The 15,331-nt window shown below is 53.4% G+C and overlaps 1 protein-coding gene across 3 annotated transcripts in view; it reads left to right on the top strand.

Moving 5' to 3' along the window:
* Positions 1-15,331, top strand: part of LRRC4B (leucine rich repeat containing 4B) — a 50,645-nt gene that overhangs the window by 19,195 nt on the left and 16,119 nt on the right. For all 3 annotated transcript variants that reach the window (XM_030821147.1, XM_030821146.1, XM_030821145.1), the window contains one exon: positions 476-807. In XM_030821147.1, the coding sequence (XP_030677007.1) occupies positions 511-807 (297 nt within the window). In that variant the 5' untranslated portion in view covers positions 476-510. The remainder of the gene's footprint in view (positions 1-475; positions 808-15,331) is intronic.

Raw genomic sequence — 15,331 nt, 5'->3', positions numbered from 1 at the left:
CCAGGCGGGTGTTGGGATGGGAGCGAGATCCTCGCCACCTCGCTTGCTCTTCCCCCTTTCTGCCCCCTTGCTTTGTCTGTCTGTCTGTCTGTCTCACTCCTCTGATGTATCTACCTTTTTGAAATCATGCAAAGAACTGGGTTTTGAATCTGGACAACTTCTGCACTTACTGGCTGAGCGACCTTGGGCAGGCACTTCCTCTCCCCCAGCCTCAGTTTTCCCTGCTGCAGAATGGGCGTAGAATCTTGCCAGCATGGAGAGGATGAGCTAGTGCAGGGCCGGGCAGGCCAAGCTTCCCTCTGCCTGCCCCAGCCTGCTGGGTGGGTCCATCGGCGGCTGTCTCCCTCCCTGTCCCTTTGTTCTGGGCATGGGGCAGGGAGGCGGTGATGGGGCTGCCTGGGTGTTGGCGAGCACCCGGGCCACATGGGCTCCTGTCCCTCACCGAGCCTCTCCCCTCTCTCTCCCGCGCCCACAGCCCCCCAGTGTCCACGCGGAGCATGAACATTGAGGATGGCGCGTGCCCGCGGCTCCCCGTGCCCCCCGCTGCCGCCCGGTAGGATGTCCTGGCCCCACGGGGCATTGCTCTTCCTCTGGCTCTTCTCCCCACCCCTGGGGGCTGGTGGAGGTGGAGTGGCCGTGACATCTGCCGCCGGAGGGGGCTCCCCGCCGGCCACCTCCTGCCCCGTGGCCTGCTCCTGCAGCAACCAGGCCAGCCGGGTGATCTGCACACGGAGAGACCTGGCCGAGGTCCCAGCCAGCATCCCGGTCAACACGCGGTACCTGAACCTGCAAGAGAACGGCATCCAGGTATGCGGGGCCAGCGGGCAGAGGGGGACCAGGGAGGGGGCACTGCGGAGGCGTGCAGATGCAGCCCATCCCCTCTGGGCCTCCCCACACCGGGGCTTCCCCGTCTCCGGCACCTGTGGATGTGGCCTGCGCGTCTGCATCCTGTCAGCTGGAGCCAGGCTCCCAAGGTGGAGTGGAGACCCTCTGGGCTTTGGGAGCACAGTGCTCCCTGTCTCTGAGCCACTGTGTTGGGGCCCAAGTGCAGGCCACCTGCCCAGCCCCCAGCACAGGACAGGCGGGTCGGCCTAGGCCGAGCCGTGGAGTCCCTGGGGTGTAGAGAGCAACCCTTCCACAGGGACCTCTGTGGCATCTGCACCACCACACCCTCTCGTGGCCTTGGGAAGGTGACGGCATGATTCTGAGCCTCAGTTTCTTCATCTGAAAAGCGGGGACAATGCAAGCCCCTGTGTTGAGGTGTTGCTGTGAGGGCTGATGGGTCTGGTACTTATTGGGGCATTAGCCTGTGTGCTGGCACCTGGCGAGTGGTCAGAGGACGGGAGGCGTTTCCATGGTCATTTGCCCGGCAGTGCAGGGTTTGCGTCCCCATTTCCTGGAGCTGGTGTGAGAATTGGAGAGCAGAGAGGCTGAGAACGCTCTGGTGCTTGGTGCCATGGTGGCCTGTGGCTGGTGCTCAGGATGGGGCAGCTGCCACTCGATTAATGATGACTCTGATTAGGACAGGCCGTAAGCGAGGGCTTGGGGGGACAGAGCTGTGCTATTAGAAAGCAGGGCTTCTCAACCTCTGCCCTATTGACATTTGGGGTCGGATCATCCTTTGGCGGGCAGGGTGGGGGGCTCTGTCCTGTGTGCTGTAGGATGTTTAGCAGCATTTCCGGCCACTAGATGCCAGTAGCACCCCACCCCCAGTTCCAAAAATATCTCCAGGCATTGCCAGTGATTCCCAGGGATCATTACCCCAGGCTGATTTGGTCCAAATCCTGCCTCCAAGCAAGCCTCCTCCTGCCCCAGCCTGTAAAGCTGGGAGGGAAGAGGGTGCCGATGCCAGAGGTCCCAGCCCCTCCAGATCTAACCTTCCAGATGTAACAGCTCCCCTAAGAAGTGTGGCTGCTCTTCTGCCTGGTCTGTCCCTGGGAAGGGGTGGGAGGACTAGGCTGCTCCCATCTGACCGTCCTGAGAGCCAGATTCAGGGAAGAAAGGGGACCTCTCAGGGGAGCAGTCCCTTCCTGGTGGCTGTGGGGCAAGGGCCAGCGAAGGGGTCCAGAAACGTCAGGGGCGTTGTCACATCACCACCCCCTGCTCCTGCAGGGCCTTGTCCCTCTGTCCACACCCACCTCCCACAGGCTCCCATGTCTGCCGGTTTGCTTTGAGTCTGCCCTGCATCTCCCTAGCTGCAGTCTCCACCGATCCGTCCACGTCTCCCTTGAGCAGGTGACATTCCACACTGTGCGGTCCCCATGCACCTGCCCCCGGCTTCCCTGCACTCCATCCTTCCCCCACTTCGACACGTGACGTTCAACAGACACCGGCAGCACCGGCTCTGTGCCAAGCCCTGTCCTGGGTGGTGACCGAGCCAGGCAAAGTGCAGCCCTAGCCCCGGCAGCTCACATTCTAGTGGGGAAGAAATGAGGAGAAAAAGGAGCCAGTGGCTGGAACGGCACGCCAGGGAAGCACACTTTGCAGAAATGGCCAGGGAGAGCGTGGGACAGGGAGGCACCCGCGCCACTCACCAGCAGCCCCAGGTCGTAGCAACATCCCCGTCCTAGAACCTGGACCCGTTTCTCTTTGTGGGGCGGCGGGGGTGCTCAGTGAACAATTCAGTCCCATAAACATGTGCTGAGCGCCACCAGCAGACGTATGTTCATTTATGATAAGTCACGCACAGGCCCGCTCCCTCCGTATATCATGCACCTGGTAAAGCACACACTAAGGTGGACATTGTCAAAGGGTGAAAAGCATCAATAGGGATCCAGACGCCTCTATTTCTCATCCTCCCCACCCAGGGGTTCTTGCACCGCTCCCCCCACCCCGCCCAGAGACACGGATGGAGGGTGTGTTTGTCCGGTCCACGAGAGTGGTTGCTTGTGAGCGTTTGTCAGTGGGCTTGACCTCCCTCAGTGGACACATCCCAGACAGCAAGAGGCATGGACCACATCGAGGATAATCAGAGGCTCTTTACTTTTGTATTTATTTATTTATTTATTTATTTTTGAGACAGAGTCTCACTCTGTCTCCCAGGCTGGAGTGCAGTGGCGCAATGTTGGCTCATTGTAATCTCCACCTCCCGGGTTCAAGCGATTCTCCCGCCTCAGTCCCTTGAGTAGCTGGGATTACAGGTGCCTGCCGCCACGCTCAGCTAATTTTTATATTTTTAGTAGAGACGAGGTTTCACCATGTTGGCCAGGCTGGTCTCGAACTCCTGACCTCAGGTGATCCACCCGCCTCGGCCTCCCAAAGTGCTGGGATTACAGGCGTGAGCCACCGCGCCCGGCCCAGAGGCTCTTTAAAAAGTAATAACTTTTAGCCTGGCGCGGTGACTCATGCCTGTAATCCCAGCACTTTGGGAGACGGAGGCAGGTGGACTGCTTAAGCCCAGGAGTTCAAGACCAGCCTGAGCCACACGGCAAATCCCCATCTCCACTAAAAAAAAACAAAAATTAGCCAGGTATGGTGGCATGAGTCCGTGGTCCCAGCTACTCAGGAGGCTGAGGTGGGAGGCTTGCTTGAGCCCAGGAGGCAGGGGTTGTAGCGAGCTGAGATTTCACCACTACACTCCATCCCGGGCAACAGAGAGACCCTGTCTTAAAAAAATAAATAAAAAGGTAACAACTTTTTAGTTATCCAAATAAAAAAGTGAAAAAATCACCCTAGTTCCATCACCAGATATGAATAACTACTGTTTACATTTTGTTTTAATACCTTCCTGGCTCTTTCCTGTGTCTGTGTAAATGGTTTCATTTTTAGAGACAGGGTCTCACTTTGTCACTCAGGCTGGAGTGCAGTGGGACTATCACGGCTCCCTGCAGCCTTAACTTCCCTGGTTCAAGTGATCCTCCTCCTGCCTCAGCCTCCAGAGTAGCTGGGACTACTGGGGGATACCATCACACCCGGCTAATTTTTTTTTTCTTTTGAGGCAGAGTTTCACTCGTTGCCCAGGCTGGAGTGCAATGGCGCAATCTCGGCTCACCGCAACCTCTGCCTCCTGGGTTCAAGCAATTCTCCTGCCTCAGCCTTCTTGAGTAGCTGGGATTACAGGCATTTGCCACCATGCCCGGCTAATTTTGTATTTTTAGTAGAGACAGGGTTTCTCCATGTTGATCAGGCTGGTCTCGAACTCCCGACCTCAGATTATCCACCCGCCTCGGACACCCCAAGTGCCGGGATTACAGGTGTGAGCCACCAAGCCTGACTTTTCTTTTTTTCTTTTTTATGAAGACAGGGTCTCACTATGTTTCCCAGGCTGGTCCTGAACTCCTGAGCCCAAGCAATTCGCCCACCTTGGCCTCCCAAAGTGCTGGGATTACAGGTATAAACCACCTAACCCAGCCATAAGTGTATTTTTAATTACTTATTACAGAATGAATACAAATTAACTGAGAAAAACTAGATAATATACCTAAGTAAAAACAGGAGGACAGAAGCCAACCATAACCCCACAGCCACAGGTAGCTGTCCTTCGCTTCGGTGTCTTTGAATTCGGAGACCCTCCCCACCCATGCACAGTGCATTGCACAATTGCTGCTGATTTGTAAACGGAGTTTTTGCTTTTTTATTTTTTTATTTTTATTTTTATTTTTTTTGAGACGGAGTCTCGCTCTGTCACCCAGGCTGGAGTGCAGTGGCATGATCTCGGCTCACTGCAAGCTCTACCTCCCGGGTTCACGCCATTCTCCTGCCTCAGCCTCCCATGTGGCTGGGACTACAGGCACCCGCCACCACACCCGGCTAATTTTTTTTTGTATTTTTAGTAGAGATGGGGTTTCACCGTGTTAGCCAGGATGGTCTCAATCTCCTGACCTCGTGATCCGCCCGCCTCAGCCTCCCAAAGTGCTGGGATTACAGGAGTGAGCCACCTCGCCCAGCCTTTTTTTTTTTTTTTTTTTTTTTTTTTTTTTTTTTTTTGAGACGGAGTTTTGCTCTTGTTGCCCAAGCTGGAGTGCAATGGTGCAATCTCAGCTCACTGCAACCTCTGCCTCCCGTGTTCAAGCGATTCCACTGCCTCAGCCTCCCAAGTAGCTGGGATTACAGGCACACACCACCACGCCCAGCTAATTTTTTGTATTTTTAGTAGAAACAGGGTTTCACCATGTTGGGCAGGCTGGTCTCGAACTCCTGACCTCAGATGATCTGCCTGCCTTGGCCTCCCAAAGTTCTGGGATTACAGGCACAAGCCACCACACCCAGCCAGCATCCCGTTATTTAACCAGAACCAGGCCCTTTTTTTTTTTTTTGAGATGGAGTCTTACTCTGTCACCCAGGCTGGAGTGCAGTGGTACGATCTTAGCTCACTGCAACCTCTGCCTCCTGGGTTCAGGAGATTCTCCTGCCTTAGCCTCCCAAGTAGCTGAGACTACAGGTGCCTGCCACAACACCTGGCTAATTTTTGTACTTTCTAGTAGAGACGGGGTTTCACGATATTGACCCGGCTGGTCTCGAACTCCTGGCCTCAAGGGATCCGCCCACCTCGGCCTCCCAAAGTGCTGAGATTACAGGCGTGAGCCACTGCGCCCGGCCTCCTTATTTCCAATTTCTGAGTTGGTATGAACAACACCAGGGGGACATCCGTTGGCTCATTCTTTCTAATGTTCTGGACTCCGCCCTTGGGATAAATTCCTAGAAGCGGAGTTTCCGGGTCTGAGGGATGATGAGAGAAGCACCGCCCTGTGAGTTCTATGTGGCATCCTCATTTGAGTATACTTCTCCCTTACACACACACACACACACACACACACCAGGGCCTGGCACTGAAGCATTGGTAGCGACAGGCTGAATTCTGGGGATTCGAGAGCCTCCCGTGTGGCCTGCCGCCTTGGTTGTCATCTGTCCCCCGCTGCGCCGCCACCTGCATGAAGGCAGAGACTTTGCAATGTTCCCTGCCGGATCCCCAGCACCTAGGGCCGAGCCTGGCACACAGGAGGTGCCCAGCAGCTGTTTGCCTCTGAATGAGAGGCCAGCTCCAGAGCTCCTGCCCGGATCCTTGGCAGAGACCTGCAGCAATCTGTCGGTGGGAGCCGATGCGAATCCCTGCGACGCCCTCCCGTGAGCTCTAGGGGGTGGCTCGGAGACTCCTGTCACCTGTTCTCGCCTGCCCCTGGCCTGGGCGCAGTGTGGGCAGCAAGAACCTCGCAGGGACTTTGGGGGACTCTAAGTCCATAGGGTGACGATGCTGGCCTCTCTCTGGGAGGCTAGAACGTTGCCGTTCATCTTTGGTGAGAGAGTTAAAATGTTCTTCTGCCACATGACAGGGACAGTAGGTGGTCCCCATAGTAAGACAGAGGATGTGTTTTTTAAAATATCGTGGCCAGGTGCGGTGGCTATGCCTGTAATCCCAGTACTTTGGGAGGCTGAGGCAGGCAGATCACCTGAGGTCAGGAGTTCGAGACCAACCTGGCCAACATGGTGAAACCCCATCTCTACTAAAAATACCAAAATTAGCCAGGCATAGTGGCGCGTGCCTGTAGTCCCAGCTACTTGGGAGGCTGACGAAGGAGAATAGCTTGAACCCGGGAGGTGGAGTCTGCAGTGAGCCGAGATCGTACCAATGCACTCCCGCCTGAGTGACACAGCGAGACTCGGTCTCAAAAAAAAAATCAGCAATCCTCTGAGGCCCTCCCCTGGCCCCACCACTGTTTTTTGAGATTGGTGGGGCCTGCAAGCCTGGAGCGTCCGGAAATGCCTTTTAAGGCAGAGGCCTGGAGACTGCCTCCCCGCAGCTCACATGCCCTGGCCCCCTGAGAGAAGACTGGGTGCAGATCTGCTCCTCCATCTCCTCGGGGCCTGGGGGGATGCTGCACCACCTCGGCTGGGCCCGGGCTGTCCACTCCTCGCTCCTCAGTCAGGCACGTGGTCCTCACCGGACTGGCTCCTTCCTCCTTCCCTCCCTTTTATCCTCGTATCCCTGCCTTACCCTCTCCCCACAGAAAGTCCTCCTACGGTGTTTACTGTGGATTTTTTGCTTGTGTGTGTTCTTGCAAAGTGGCTATTGTTGCTTTGTGTACACGTATTCTTAATTTATGCGGATAAAGCCACGTTAAGATCGCTGTCTTTGTCTCACTGTGTTCACTCGGCCTGTGTTTCTGAGAGTGGTTCACATTGCTGTGTGTGTCCACTCTGCTGCTGTCGCTGCTACAGAATTGATGGGCACCCACCCCCGTCCATCTGCCACGACCCCCACTGCTTCCTGATGAGACTGGGCGTCCCGGAGGCTTCTAGCTGCCCCACCGCAAACCCTCCCTCAGGACTCCTCTGGGAGCTGCGTGATCATTTCTGTGGAATATATACCCAGAGGGAATTGCCGGGCCATAGGATATTCATGTACTTCATTTAACAAAGTACCACTGAATCCACCCAAGGCTTTTAGCGGGCGGCCCTGGGTCCCTCCTGGGGCCAACTATGAGGTTGTATGGCAAGTAAGTGTGGTTCCAGCTTAAGGAACAAACCAATCCAGCCTAAGGAAATTATTAGAGGGGCTTCAAAGAGTTGTGTTTAAGCATGGCCCGACTACCAACGTTTAGAAGTTGCCTCAACTCCTGCTGACAAGGGACTGGTTACGTCAGCGGTCCCCAACCCTTTTGGCACCAGGGACTGGTTTCATGGAAAATAATTTTTCCATGGACTGGGGTGTCGAGGAGATGGTTTTGGCATTACATTTATGGTGCATTTCTTTTTCTTTTTCTTTTTCTTTTTCTTTTTTTTTTTAAGATGGAGTCTTGCTCTGTCACCAGGCTGGAGTGCAGTGCTGCAATCTTGGCTCACTGCAACCTCTGCCTCCCAGGTTCAAGCGATTCTCCTGCCTCAGCCTCCTGAGTAGCTGGGATTACAGGCACACGCCACCATGCGCAGCTAATTTTTCTTTCCTTTTTTGAGACGGAGCCTCTCATTTTCGCCCAGGCTGGAGTGCAGTAGCGCGATCTCAGCTCACTGCAAGCTCTGCCTCCCGGGTTCACGCCATTCTTCTGCCTCAGCCTCCCGAGTAGCTGGGACTATAAGCGCCCGCCAGCATGTCCGGCTAATTTTTTTGTATTTTTAGTAGAGTTGGGGTTTCACCATGTTAGCCAGGATGGTCTCGATCTCCTGACCTCATGATCCACTCGCCTCGGCCTCCCAAAGTGCTGGGATTACAGGCGTGAGCCACCGCGCCCAGCCGGTGCACTTTATTTCTATTATTATTATTACATCGTAATATATAATAAAATAATTATACTACTCAGTATAACGTAGAATCAATGGGAGCCCTGAGCTTGTTTTCCTGCAACTAGATGGTCCCATCTGGGGGTGATGGGAGACAGGGATGGATCATCAGGCATTAGATTCTCATAAGGAGCAAGCAGACTAAATCCCTCACCTGCACAGTTCACAGTAGGGTTCACGCTCCTGTGAGAATCTAATGCTGGCCGAGCGTGGTGCCTCACGCCTGTAACCCCAGCACTTTGGGAGGCTGAGGTGGGTGGATCACCTGAGGTCAGGAGTTCGAGACCAGCCTGGCCAACATGGCAAAACCCATCTCTACTGAAAATGCAAAAATTAGCCAAGTGTGGTGGCAGGTGTCTGTAATCCCATATACTCTGGAGGCTGAGGCAGGAGAATCACTTGAACCTGGGAGGCGGAGGTTGTAGTGTGCTGAGATCGCACCACTGCACTCCGGCCTAGGCAACAGAGCAAGACTCTGTCTCAAAAAAAATTTTTTTTGTAATTTAAATAAAAGAGAATCTAATGCCACCAGTGATCTGACAGGAGGCAGAGTTCAGACAGTAATGCTCGCTCGCCCGCTGCTCACCTCCTTCTGTGCAGCCTGGTTCCTAACAGGCCACCCGCCAGTACCGGTCTGTGGCCTAGGGGTTGGGGACCCCTGGGTTCAATGAATCACTGTGCCCGTTACAATGGAATATTATGCAGCTATTTAAAACAGAGTTTCAAATAATAGTGGACAACATGGGGAAATGCTCAAAACGTTAATACCAAGCTTTCAAAGAATGTGAAGAGGATCTCCAATTCACTTTCAAAACTTAAGTGATATATTTTAAAAGACCCAGAAACACCCAGGAAGGTCAACAGGGTCTTTTCTCTTTGCATTAGTATTACAGGGATATTTAATTTCTTCTTTATGTTTTCTTTATTCTCTAGATTGTCTTCAATGAGAGCATTTAATAACTTTTTCCTTTTTTTGAGACGGAGTCTCGCACTGTCCCCCAGGCTGGAGTGCAGTGGCGCGATCTCGGTTCACTGCAACTTCCACCTCTCGGGTTCAAGCGATTCTCCTGCCTCAGCCTCCCGAGTAGCTGGGACTACAGGCACCTGCCACCACGCCCTGCTAATTTTTGTATTTTTAGTAGAGACAGGGTTTCACCATGCTGGCCAGGCTGGTCTCGAACTCCTGACCTTGTGATCCACCCGCCTCGGCCTCCCAAAGTGCTGGGATTACACATGTGAGCCACCGCACCCAGCCAATAACTTTTATAATCAGAACAAATTAAGCTTTAAAAATACCAAGTATAAAATCCTATGCAAGCTGGAAAGAAAAAAAAGAAGGCTATACTGGAATTTGCTCACCTTTCCCTAAATGACGAAAAAGAAACGAAAATTTCAAAGCATTTACCTGGAGCAGGGGGTCAGGGAGTGCTCATCCACCCCATTTATTCCTGTGAGGGCAGCATGACTTCTCCCATCTTATGGACATGGAAATGGAGGCACAGGCTCTGAGTGACTTATCCAAGGTTCCCCAGCAAGCTGTAGCCCCCATGGGCTTGCCCTGTGCCTCAGAAGGTATATATGTCTGTCCCACCCTGAGAGTCAGCGTGCAGAAGCCAGGCCCAGACAGCCAAAGTGGGACAGTTACAGGATGGTAATTCTGTTGCAAAAACAAAAAACAAAACCTGGCCAGGCGCGGTGGCTCACGCCTGTAATCCCAGCACTTTGGGAGGCCGAGGCAGGTGGATCACAAGGTCAGGAGTTCGAGACCAGCCTGGCCAACATGGTGAAACTCCATCTCTACTAAAAATACAAAAATTAGCCAGGCGTGGTGGTGGGCACCTGTAATTCCAGCTACTTGGGAGGCTGAGGCAGGAGAACAGCTTGAACCTGGGAGGCAGAGGTGGCAGTTAGCCAAGATCGTGCCACTGCACTCCAGCCTGGCAACAAAGCAAAGAGAAAGGCCGGGCGTGGTGGTTCATGCCTGTAATCCCAACACTCGGGGAGGCCAAGGCAGGTGGATCACTTGAGCTCAGGAGTTTGAAACCAGCCTGGGCAACATAGCAAGACCCCATCTCTACTAAAAATACAAAAATTAGCCAGGTGTGGTGGCACGCACCTGTAGTCCCAGATACCTGGGAGGCTGAGGTGGGAAGATTGCATGAGGCCAGGAGGCAGAGGCTGCAGTGAGCCGTGATTGTGCCACTGCACTCCTGCACTCCAGCCTAGGTGGCAGAGCGAGACTCTGTCTCAAAAATAAAAAAACCCAAACTAACCAAATAAAAACCCCGGCCATAGTGCATTATCAAGGCAAATACCAAGAATGGCTTTTAAATTACCCACTAGTTCGCATTTTCCAGGCGGCTGATCCCTCCAGGGGCATGCAACATGGAGCTTTCGATTGGACAGACTTTTCCCAGTTAGAGCCCTTTAAGGAAGAAAATGGTGAGAGGGCCGGGCGCGGTGGCTCACGCCTGTAATCCCACCACTTCGGGAGGCCGAGGCGGTTGGATCACCTGAGGTCAGAAATTGGAGACCAGCCTGGCCAACATGGCGAAACCCCGTCTCTACCAAAAATACAAAAATTATCTGGGAGTGGTAGTGCATGCCTGTAGTACTAGCTACTCAGGAGGCTGAGGCAGGAGAATCACTTGAACCTGGGAGGCAGAGGTTGCAGTGAGCTGAGATTGTGCCACTGCACTCCAGCCTGGGCAACAGAGAGAGACTCCATCTCAAAAAAAAAAAAAAAGAAAAGAAAAGAAAAAAAGAAAGAAAGAAAATGGCGGAAGGAAGGATCTGTAGGGGGAAATCTAGGAGCTGACCTCTCTTGAGGTCAACTGGGACATTCCCCAGCCGCGGGCCTGCGACCAGCAGCCAGGAGGTGCTCTGGATAGGAGGGAGCAGTGCGCCCTCTGCCGTCCGTTCCCAGGCTGCTGAGACTTCGTGTCTAACTGCGGCTTCTCTGGCTCTCATTCCAGCTGTCATCCTCTTCATTCCCTCAGCAGCGCCATCTCGGGGCCCACATAATCCTTGTCACCACTCCGAGCCTCAGTTTCTACCCTTTTCAAATAGGGTTTCCCATACTTTGTCAGTTTCTTCTTAACTTTTTCTCATGATGACTCACAGCACACTTACAGAAAAGAACAGTCAGCTGGGCGCGGTGGCTCACACCTGTTAAAGTTAAATTGACAAACGCGTAGAATTGCTTGGCGTCCTGCAAAGCCACATGGCCCCTGAGCCTCGGGACAGGCCCGGGACGGGCTGGGCGGGAGTATCAGTCCCACATCTCTGTTGAGCAGCCTGAGACGCCTGAGAGGCACAAGACCCGCGTTCTCCCCTCCACGAATGACGCTAAGGCCTTGAGTCACCTCTCTGAACCTGCCTTCTCGTCTAGAAAATAGACCAATTATTTCTACAGCTCAGCGAGGGTGGGCGGGAGAATGTCAGCCGGGCCCCCAGCGTTGCTCCAAGCCCTTTTCAGGGTCAGTGAATTTCAGCCTCACGACAGCCCCCTGAGTAGGTCCTATTCTTCTCATGTTACAGATGAGGAAACTGAGGCATAGGAAAGTAAGACACTTGCACACAGTCCTGGTCCCATGGTTAGTAACGGAGCTGGGGCTCAGACCAGGCAGGCTGGCTGCAGAACTTGGTTTTTTCAACACGATTCCTAGCGCTTCCTAATTCGTAGCTATCCCTGGCGCTGCGCCCTGGTGACTCCTCAGTTTCAGAACGGCCACTGAGTCCCAGTCTGCATCCCCACAGCCCAGCCTGGCTCCGGCCTTGTCCTTGCTTATCCAGAAGCCCCAGCTTCTTCCTAGCCTTCCAGCTGTAGCCTGTACCCGCACACCCCTGCCACCACACCCAGCTGGAGTCGCCACACCAACTCCTCCTAGGGGACGCCTTTCTGCAAGCCACCCTGTCCCCATCTCAGATCAGGATGAGTATTCCTGGCGCTCTCAGCTACACCAAGCTCAGGGGCACCCTCTACTGGGCACCAGAAGCTACCCCAGCCCCTTCTTTCCCACCCTTCCAGAAACTTGCCCTGCCTTTAAATAGTCACAGACGGCCGGGCGCAGTGGCTCAAGCCTGTAATCCCAGCACTTTGGGAGGCCGAGGCGGGCGGATCACAAGGTCAGGAGATCGAGACCACCCTGGCTAACACGGTGAAACCCCGTCTCTACTAAAAATACAAAAAAAATTAGCCGGGCGTGGTGGCGGGCGCCTGTAGTCCCAGCTACTCAGGAGGCTGAGGCAGGAAAATGGCGTGAACCTGGGAGGCGGAGCTTGCAGTGAGCCGAGATCGCGCCACTGCACTCCAGCCTGGGGGACAGAGCAAGACTCCGTCTCAAAAAATAAATAAATAAATAAATAGTCACAGACACAGATATGCTTGCCCTGTGCCAGGTGCTCTTCCCCATGGCTTACAGATATCAAGACAGTTTAATCCTCACAAAGACGCCATGGTCTCATCACCACCCCGAGGCAAGCCTAGGAGCTGAGACCCATGCATCCTTCTCCCTGCATGGACTGTTCCTCCTGTGTCTGAACAGCCCCGGCTAATCCATCTGCAGCATTCAGTGCAGCCCTGATTCATTTATTAAGCACCTAGTGTATGCCAGGCACCACCCAAGGCCCAGAGAGCAGGATATACAGAGATCCCTGCCCTCTCGACACTACGTGCAGAAAGAGGTAGTTCAGAAAGTGAGCAAGTCTCATCCAGGCACAGTGGCTCACGCCTGTAATCCCAGCACTTTGGGAGGCTGAGGCGGGTGGATCACTTGAGGTCAGGAGCTTGAGACCAGCCTGACCAACATAGTGAAACCCCATCTCTACTAAAAATACAAAAATTAGCCAGGTGTGGTGACATGTTACTGTAATCCCAGATACTCGGGAGGATGAGGCAGGAGAATCGCTTGAACCTGGGAGGTGGAGGTTGCAGTGAGCCGAGATCATGCCACTGCGCTCCAGCCTGGGTGACAGAGCGAGACTCCGTCTCAAAAAAAAAAAAAAAAAGGAAGGTGAACAAGTCCAGTGGCAGCGTGCATGAGCTGGCGGGGGGCTGCTGAGCTGAGCATAGGGCAGGAGAGGCTGGGAGTGAGGGGAGGCCAGGGAAGGCTGCCCAGGAAGAGGTGTAGAACCATGGCCTGTGCCTCAGCTTAACCCCGCTCTCCCACTCCACCCGCAGGGGCCTTAGGCAAAGTCCTGCCGCCTTGCTTGGCCTTGCATATGCCTCTGATATAGATCTCATCCCCTTGTTGTTCACACCCAGGTTCAGATGCCTCTCTGGGTTCCTGGTGGTGGGGAGGGTGGGGGGCGGGTAGCCATCCAGCCAGACTTTCCACCCAGGCCAGGCCCTCGCCCCAGAAAGGCTCAGGAGGCCACTCCCAGGAGGATGAATGGGAGGAGGGAGACAGGGACGTCTAGGCCTGAGCCGGGTCAGTGTGAGGATCAGGGGCCCACAATGGCCCCTGCAGTGCTGCCAGGCATGGCAGTCAGGGAAGTCCCTGTTGGAGAGGGAGGCACAAGTTCCTTGTCTCAGGGACCAGGAAGAAATATGAGAAGTCATCATAAAGACAGTTGATGTGACAAATAACAGTTTTTAAAATCTGAATGTAAAAAAAATTAACACACACACACACACACACACACAGAAACAACAGTAAGCTTGCTAAACCTTTGTGATTGACTCATTATATTCAAAACATAAAAACAGGCCGAGTGCAGTGGTTCACGTCTGTAATCCCAGCCCTTTGGGAGGCAGAGGCAGGCAGATCACCTGAGGTCAGGAGTTGGAGACCAGCCTGGCCAACTTGGTGAAACTCTGTCTCTACTAAAATACAAAAATTAGCCTGGTGTGGTTGTTTGCACCTGTAATCCCAGCTACTCAGGAGGCTAAGGTGGGAGAATCACTTGAACCCAGAAGGTGGAGGCTGCAGTGAGCTGAGATCACGCCACTGCACTCCAGCCTGAGCAATAGAGCAAGATCCTGTCTTAAAAATAAATAAATAAATAAATAAATAAATAAATAAATAAATAAATAGTCCGGGCGTGGTGGGTCACGCCTGTAATCCCAGCACTTTGGGAGGCCAGGGCGGACAGATCATGAGGTCAGGAGATCGAGACCATCCTGGCTAACACAGTGAAACCCTGTCTCTACCAAAAATACAAACAATTAGCTGGGTGTGGTGGCATGTGCCTGTAATCTTAGCTACTTGGGAGGCTAAGGCAGGAGAATCACTTGAACCTGGGAGGCAGAGGTTGCAGTGAGCCGAGATTGCTGCACTCCAGCCTGGTGACAGAGCAAGACTCCATCTCAAATAAATGAATAAAGATAAATAAATACAACTGATAATGTTAAGATGAACAGTTCACTTAATTGTTTTCTTACCACAGTGACATTTTTAATAAGGAATTTCTTGACAATTTGTTTTCTTAAAAACCCCAACAGATCTCAGTGGGATTTTTTTCAGCTTTAGTAATATTTACCTACCACAACCAAAGTGGAAAGTCCCCTACATCCTACACAGGCCAAGTTGCAGGATAAAAGGAAAGTCCCCATCGGGTTAGAAGGCAGTCATTGATGGGGCCACGTCCTTTGCCAGATTCACATCTGCATCGTTGAGATCTGGCCCAGAGCCCGGCGTAGGTGGAGGTGGGCTCAGCAGATGGGGGCTGAAGATCCAGGAAACTTGGAAGTGGGGGCAGCTACGTGGCTGTCAGAGGTGGCCCCAGGCCTAGGTCCTCTACTGTAGGACAAAATGTCAACATCTTCGTCAGGCCAAAGATGTTAGGGTGAGCGGGCAGGGGGATTTCCCTGCTTCCAGAACCAATCCCCACCTTGCCCATCCTACTCTGTGTCAGGGCCATGAGGGTGATGACACTCACAACTTCAGAGGTGATCTGGTCTACGGTGTTTCAAATCAGGCCTTGGAGGAGCCCCAGGCCTGCCACCCCTGCAACCAGGGCAACCTCCACGATCTATGTGCACCTTTGCTGGTTAAATGATTGTTTGCATAATAGTTTTGTTTAGTGTCTCTCTTCTTCTCTGAGGCCAGGATCTAGGAAGACAGGGCTTTGTCTGTCTTGTCCACAGCTGGATCCCCAGAGCCCAGTATGACAC

This window comes from Nomascus leucogenys, chromosome 10 (assembly GCF_006542625.1).
Source record: "Nomascus leucogenys isolate Asia chromosome 10, Asia_NLE_v1, whole genome shotgun sequence".
In the NCBI taxonomy this organism is placed as follows: Eukaryota; Metazoa; Chordata; class Mammalia; order Primates; family Hylobatidae; genus Nomascus; species Nomascus leucogenys.
The sequence above is the reverse complement of the archived record's forward strand: the minus strand, read 5'-3'. Positions and strand labels throughout refer to the sequence as shown.